At 38.2% G+C, this 8,076-nt stretch overlaps 2 protein-coding genes across 2 annotated transcripts in view; one reads left to right on the forward strand and one right to left on the reverse strand.

The window, feature by feature from the left end:
• Window positions 1–8,076, reverse strand: part of LOC101346890 (zinc finger protein 420) — a 106,647-nt gene that overhangs the window by 64,090 nt on the left and 34,481 nt on the right. The window lies entirely within an intron of this gene.
• ZFP30 (ZFP30 zinc finger protein) overlaps window positions 1–8,076 on the forward strand; it is a 221,162-nt gene that overhangs the window by 11,930 nt on the left and 201,156 nt on the right. The window contains exon 3 of the mRNA XM_023725750.1: window positions 2,123–3,395. Within this exon, the coding sequence (XP_023581518.1) occupies window positions 2,123–3,395 (1,273 nt within the window). The remainder of the gene's footprint in view (window positions 1–2,122; window positions 3,396–8,076) is intronic.

Raw genomic sequence — 8,076 nt, forward strand, 5'->3', positions numbered from 1 at the left:
TGTAGGAATTGGTAAAAAGTTTGGAGAGAAGAGGTATGTCTGAGCTCTGCTTCATAGGAATCAGCCCTGGGCTGATGCTAATAATGATTCTCTGTCCTTGTGAAGTTAGATGAGGAGGTCAGATGACCCTGCCGTGCAATTTTTACACTTTGTACATGTGGGTCCTTGAATAGAATGTGTATTCTTTTGTTCTTGGTGGAGTGTTCTATAATTGTAAATTAGATCCTGTGGGTTGATGGCATTGTTGAGTTCTATTTCCTTACTGATTTCTAGTCTACTTGTTCTGTAAACAAGCCCAAGGGTGGATAAGGCGTGGCTGTTTTGGGGGGTATCGGTATAACTTGGACTTGTAGGCTAAAGCGTCCACATAGCTGAAGCCCCCTCATGGGGTAGAATGTTACTAGGGGAGGAACAGTAGGGAAGTGACAAAGGATTCTAAATTCAAACGTGGCCTTCCAGCAGGTCATTATGAAGGTATATTTTTCAAAGTAGAGTAGAATGTAATATATTTAAGTTTTCTAGCATGGTTTATAACTTTTCAATTTTTAGGTATATGGTATGTTGGCCTCCATTTGTACTCTTTCTCGTGGCCCTCAAGTGTAAGGAACACGCCTGCTTATATATTCTTAGATCTGTTTCTAAATTTTCTGTTTTCTACAGTTAATGCTACAGTGCCCCAACCTTGCTTTTTCATTTATCCTGCTTCATAGTTTATAGTCCTCCCTCATATTTGGGAGAAAATTTCCAGATGGTTCATTATGCTTGCTTTTTTTATGAACTTCAGGATTAAAAAAAAAAAATCTGCTAAAAACCACAATGAGGCTTTGATTGGAATTGAATGGAAATAATGTATTTAGTGAGAAAATTGATGTCATTGCATTATTGATTCTTCATGTACAAAAATGAAGTGTTCATCTCCCTTTATTCAACCCCCCCACCCCTTTTTTGTCCCTCATTTGAATTTTAAAGGTTTTGCTCATTTTTTTGTAAAATTCATTTCTAGGTTATTGTTGCCATTATTAATGGCATATTTTTAATCCCTCACTGTTGATGGCTATTCCATTCTTTGCTCAGACCATAAACTTTGAGGACATGCTTGACTCCTCTCTATCGCATTCCACATCCAGTGGCTCTTGGCTCTACCTATAAAATATATTTAGAATTTGACCACCTCACTGTACTCCTTTGATATCTCACTGGGCTGAATCACCATCATCTCTCTCCTAAATTAATAAAGGGTTTCCTTGCTACCTTCCAGTGTATTCATAAAACAGCAACCAGATATCACTTCTTTACTCTGAACATTTCAGTGGCTTTCCATCTCACTCAGAGTAAAAGCTAGATTCCACAGAAGGCATGCAAGGCTTAAAGGATCTGATTACCCTTTATCTCCTTGAATTCATGTCCCGAAACTCCCCACTAGCCACTCTGTCCTTCTTGCTGTTCCTCAGACATACCAGACATGCATCTCCTGTGTGGCCTTTAAACCAGCTCTTCTGCCCAGAGTGCTCTTTCCCCAGATGTCTAAATGACTAACTTCTTTACTTCCTTCAAATCTTTGCTTAAATGTTAACTTATTAATGATTCCTACCTTTGGCTTCCCCCACACTCCTGATCTGCTTTACTCTGATTCTATTTTTGTAGCACTTAGTATCTGCTAACATGTAATAAAATTTACTTATCTATCATTTATTTTCTGTCTCCCCAAGAGTGTAAGGTCCATGAAGGTAAGAATCTTTGTTTTGTTTACTGGGGTATCAAAAGTATCTAGAACAGTGCTTGGCACAATGTAAATATTTATTCAGTGAGTGTTCTTGAATGAAGCAGCTATAAGAATGGAGATTATTTCAGTGCTTGTATTATTAATATAGGCATAAAATTTTAACCAAGTCCAGACCACCTCCATAATTCTGTCTTGTCCTGAGATTTACCTTGCAGTCTTAACAATTCTGTTAATTTCTTCTCAAATTTCTATGTGAGCTACTTTGTTTTCTTGCACATTTAAGAACTATGAAAGCAATATTCTTGTGGGTTTTATTTGCTGCTAAATTCATATACTTCATTTTATGACTGTACTTTCTTCTGGTACATAATAGAGGAGATTTTTCTTATGATTTTTCAGGCTGGGAATCTATGTGTGAGACTGAAGAATTAACCCCAAAGCAGGCCATATATGAAGAAGAATCATCCCAGAAGTTAATAGAAGAAATTACAAGCTGTGGTCTGGAATTCTCCAGTTTGAGAGAAGAGTGGAAATATGAAAGCCATTTTGAGAAGCAACCAGGAAATCTGAAGGCCTGTTTAAAGGAAGAGACAATCATTCATGAAGAAACCCTTCTTGATAAAAGAGAACAAGAATATAACAAATCTTGGGGAAGCCTCTATCAGAACACACAGTTTCATACACAACAGATAATCCCCAAAGAGGAGAAAGTACATAAACCTGACACATGTAAGAAAAGCTTCAAAAAAAATTCAACGGACATTAAGCCCAAGAGTGTCTATGTAGAGAAGAAACTTTTGAAATGCAATGACTGTGAAAAAGTCTTCAGCCAGAGCTCATCACTTACTCTTCATCAAAGAATTCATACTGGAGAGAAACCGTATAAATGTGTAGAATGCGGGAAAGCCTTCAGCCAGAGATCAAATCTTGTTCAACATCAGAGGATTCATACTGGAGAGAAACCCTATGAATGTAAAGAATGTAGGAAAGCCTTCAGTCAAAATGCGCATCTAATTCAACATCTTAGAGTTCATACTGGAGAAAAACCTTATGAATGTAAGGTATGTAGGAAAGCCTTCAGCCAGTTTGCCTACCTTGCTCAACATCAGAGAGTTCATACTGGAGAGAAACCCTATGAATGTATCGAATGTGGGAAAGCATTTAGCAATAGATCATCTATTGCTCAACACCAAAGAGTTCATACTGGAGAGAAGCCTTATGAGTGTAATGTCTGTGGAAAAGCATTTAGCCTTCGGGCATACCTTACCGTACATCAGAGAATACATACTGGAGAGAGACCCTATGAATGTAAAGAATGTGGAAAAGCCTTCAGCCAGAATTCACACCTTGCTCAACATCAGAGAATTCATACTGGAGAAAAACCTTATAAATGTCAGGAATGTAGGAAAGCGTTTAGCCAGATTGCGTACCTTGCTCAACATCAGAGAGTTCATACGGGAGAGAAACCCTATGAATGTATTAAATGTGGGAAGGCTTTTAGCAATGACTCATCCCTCACTCAACATCAGAGGGTGCATACTGGAGAGAAACCTTATGAATGTAATGTTTGTGGGAAGGCCTTCAGTTACTGTGGATCTCTTGCCCAACATCAGAGAATTCATACTGGAGAAAGACCCTATGAATGCAAGGAATGCAACAAAACCTTCAGACAGCATGCACACCTTGCTCATCATCGGAAAGTTCATATTGGAGAGTCACTCTCACCACCCAATCCAGTTTGTCACCAAGTCTTATAGCATCTACTAAATCTGGAATATATTCTGTTTTCTCTGTCTCTAATGTTATAACCCTCATCTAAGATTCAGCTCATCTGGACAACTGCTATAGCTTTCTAACACATCTTCCTATATCCACTTTTGCTCCCCTTAAATCCATTTCCACAAGGCACCAAAATTGCTCTTTTTAGAGTATAAGAATACACACATCATTGGTGTTCCAGAGGTGGTAAGTGTTCAACTGCTAACCAAAAGGTTGGTGGTTCAAACCCACCAGCTGCTCTGTGGGAGAAAGATGTGGCAGTCTGCTTCCATAAAGATTACAGCCTTGGAAACCTTATGGGCATTTCTGTTCTGTTCTGTCCAATAGGGTCACTATGAGTTGGAATCGACTCAGTGGCAACAGGTTTTGTTTGTTCTTAGGCTAATATCCATAACCTTTAAAATTGTGTATGTGACTCTCCATTGTCTGGTTGTTACATGGATTTCAACCTTATTTTATTTCAGTCTCCCTCTCTGGGCACTAGGCACTTCCCAGGATTAAGTACTTAGATTCTGGAAAATCATACTTTGCCACTACTGTGACACTGTATGACTTTGAGGAGTTTGCTTGACTTACTAAACCTCAGAGTTTTCTTTAACTCTTAAAATAGAGACAATGAAGGATGCCGTATGGTAGAAATGTATGAAACAATAGTTTCTGTTATAGATTAATGCATATTAAATGAGACGTTTACATGTAAAGTACTTCACAAAATGTTTCACATATAGTAGATGCTTAATAAATGATAACAACTAACATGTATTAAGTGCATACTATGCACCAGGCACCATTTAAAGTACTCAACTTACATTAACTCATTTACTCCTCACAGCTAAAGCAAGATTTCTTGGTAGACAAAGTAGAGCATCCCTGGGAAACAGCAGGTGACAACTGGGAAAACCTTAACATTTTAGAACATAAGGAGTCTTTGTACCTTAGGTAGGTAATGAATATAGACACAGGTAGAACTATAACACTTAGAACCAGTTTTAGGGAGTTTCTAATGAGAATGGATTGGATACCTCAGTTGAAATAAGGAAAATTAGGATTCACTAAGAAGAATACATAATTTACATTTAGGTCAGAGTATATCACAATTAACTCTAAAAACCCAATAAACATGGAAATTCATACTGTCCCAAAAAAAGGACCAGGCCCAGGTAATTGTATACTCATACAATCATTCAGGGGATTTCTAAAGCATGTAAACTCTTCCAGAGCATAGAAAAACTGGAAAGTTTCTGAAGTTTTTATCCACTTGTTGCAGAACTGAAATCAAAAGGGAATGGAGGGAGGAAAACTACAGATATATATTAACACAGGCTTTCATTCATTCAGTGAATATCGAGTAGCTACTATTTGCCAAAGGTGTCCTGGTGATGCAATGGTTAAGGGCTCAGCTGCTGACTGAAAGGTCAGTGGTTTGAACCCATCAGCTACTCAGCTGGCAATCTGCTTCTGTAAAGCTGGCAGCCTAAGAAACCCTACTGGGCAGTTCCCCTCTTTCCTGTAGGGTCGCTATGAATTGGAATCAACTTGACGGCACACAATAACCACACTTTGTCAGACGCTGCAATGAACATGCAAAGACTATACCCTAAAGGGGTTAAATTGTAGAGATTGAGACAGTATTAATACTTAGATATGAATATTTAATATTAATACTTAAATATTAAATTTCCTAGCCTCATAAAATTGCAGAATAATAAAAATATAAATGGAGAACTGGGCAGAAGAAACTCAACATACAAAGTTGGCAATTCACACAATTCCAGCCAAAATCTCTCAATGGGTATTTTTTTCCCTTTAATTTCACAAGTTTGTTATGAAATTAATCTATGAAGTATATATTCTTAAAAATAGCAAGAAAATTACTGAATATGATCTATTTATGGAAATCTTGTATATGATAAGGATGTCATTTCATGGCAGTTGTGGAAGAATGTATTTGAGGATGTTAGAATAATTGACTATATGCATCACAACTAGTAAGGGAAATGCAAAATAAAATAATGAACTATTTCTAAAGCGTCACACTGGCAAAAATTAAAGCCATGCCAATTATTGAAAAGATGTGGAATAGGAACTTACACATAGTGCTATTGGAAGTAGTTGTATTTAGAACAATTTGGTAATACTTAGTGAAAGTGAAGATGTATTACTTGACCCCCAATTCCATGCTTAATATTATACCGCTAGAGTCCTGTGTGCAGGGAGATGTACACAAGGTCCACTGCAGCATTGTGACAATGAAAATTTGAAAGCAGTGTAAGTGACCATTTGGCTGAATAAGTTAGAATACAAGTTAAAAGAACGAACTAGAGATAATTGTGTCAACATGGATAAACCTCAGAAACAGTACTAATTGTTTTTTATGATATAGTATCACTTGTTTATATAAAGTTTGAAAACATGCAAATGAATGCTGTCTTTTTCATGGTTAAATACTATATAGAAATAGCATTCATGAAAATAATCAACAAATATGAGACAGTGGTAATCTCTGGGGAGGGAGAAAAATGAAATTAGGGGAAGGGTGCAAAGGAAGATATCTTTAATAGTTCATTCCTTTAAAAAAAAGTATGGCCAATTCTTGTGGGAATATCATTTATAGGTGCTTATTCTCTGTACCTTTCTGTATATTTAAAGTTTCATAATAAACATTTAAAGGGTGTTTACTTCTGTCAATCATTTCCTTACTGTACACCAGGCATGCCACCATTTTCTTCAGAAGGAAGCTGCAGTGCAATAGATTTATATATGGCCTTTCTGGCCCTGAGTTTGTAATCCTGCCAAAAATTATTGGTTGGGTGGCAGGCTGCCTTGTCATTCGTCGTGTATTTGCACCTTGCAGGGATCGTTCAATTTGCTATTCAAATAGTGTGTTGAAAATCCACCCAATAGGATTGAGTGACATGCAGTCCACTGAGGGGATTGGTTAGTTTGTGGTCCTGCCAGGAGGGACATATCTTGAAATTGAAAAGGAGTTTGCTTATGTAAGCAGCAACCCTGCAGAGGAAAAGGGGGAGAGGGAGAGGGAAACTCCTAAAAGAGATGTAGTACAGGTCAAGGGCTGTAATATTGAAGATGGCAAGAGGTCCAGAAGGGGCCCAGAGGCAGACAAACGGCAACCGCAGTACGAGCGGCAGGAACCTCTTAGACGAGCGGATGGTGGCTATCTGCAAGCCTTCCGATGTAGCAGAGCTGGGCACCTCCAGACAGGAGGTTGCCAGTGGAGCTGGTCACCCCATAAGCTGCAGTGTGGGCACATGCAGGCAGATGCCCAACCAGAGCAAGCTGTGTGGGCTGAGCTGGCATGCCTTTGGCAGTGACAGATGCCCTGTCTGTGCTGAGAGCTGTAACCCTAAGGCCTAAAGGAGGCCAGATGTGAGGGCAAAGAGGAGGCCTGTCCTGAAGGGGCGTGCATGGCCAGCTTCCATGGCCAAGAAGGGCCAACTTGCTTGCACGGCAGAGAGTAGCTGAGAACTGTCCTGGTTAGAAGCTCTTCTGCACTGAAGAAGGGTGATATGTGCTTTCTACTTTGGGGGAGACTTCTAAACCTGCCTATTTGCTTACTGATACTGATCCCAAGTTGTTCCCTTTACTTCCCCAATAAACTGCATAATTGTGTGATCTGTGAGTTCTGTGTGGTCATTACAATGAATCAGTGAACCCAGCAGAGAAATATAGAATGTTGTTGGGACAGCTGGTGTCAGAAATGGTGAAGAAGTTGAAGACTGGAGATATGTCTGTCCTCTACCTTATAGGTACCAGCTTTGTGCTGATCCTGATTCTTATCCTCCAGGGATTTAGGCAAGTTCTGATGCTAGATTCCAGAAGAGCACTTATAATCAACTTCCAGAGAAAACATTGTTAATTTGATCACTATCATTACGTTTGAGTATTTGAGAATGTATGTTTGTGCTGAGAGTTTTATAACGTATTTGTGGAAAAACAGGTTTTCCCATCATTATTAATGTTTGCAGGGCCATCTCCTGTATGCTCCATGACTTATTAATAAGTTCCCTATTGTTTCCAAACTAAGTGTCTAGAATATTCATGAGCCAACTACCATCCTTTCTGAACTCAGTTTTCTCAGATGTTAACGGGAGATAATTCTATCTTCGTCAGAGAACTGTTAGATGAATTTATCATAATACTAGCAGTGCTTAATGGTAGCTATTAATATTATTTGATAAAATATACTGGGAGAAAGAAAGGAAATAGGAAGTAATGTGAGATCATTACAGTAAAAGCAGTGGATGGAAACAAATTTACTTCAGATAGGTAGGTAGCATACAGGAACAAAGATACACAATAATTGGATTAAAAGATGCATACCTAAATTAAGTCACCATGGTTATAATCAACATTCAGCAGAATTGTTTTTGATGGCTTAAATTTTTTAAATGATATTTACAAGTCACATTAAAAAAAAGCCATTAAGAAATCAAAGAAATTGTCCACCACTCTCAGAACTTGAGAGCCCTCAGAAATATATACTTCCATGATTAAGGATATCAAAGGAAATCAGGATGGAAGAATGAATAATACTTGTCCATCACACTCCACAA

Source organism: Trichechus manatus, unplaced genomic scaffold (genome assembly GCF_000243295.1).
Source record: "Trichechus manatus latirostris isolate Lorelei unplaced genomic scaffold, TriManLat1.0 scaffold00386, whole genome shotgun sequence".
Lineage (NCBI taxonomy): Eukaryota > Metazoa > Chordata > Mammalia > Sirenia > Trichechidae > Trichechus > Trichechus manatus.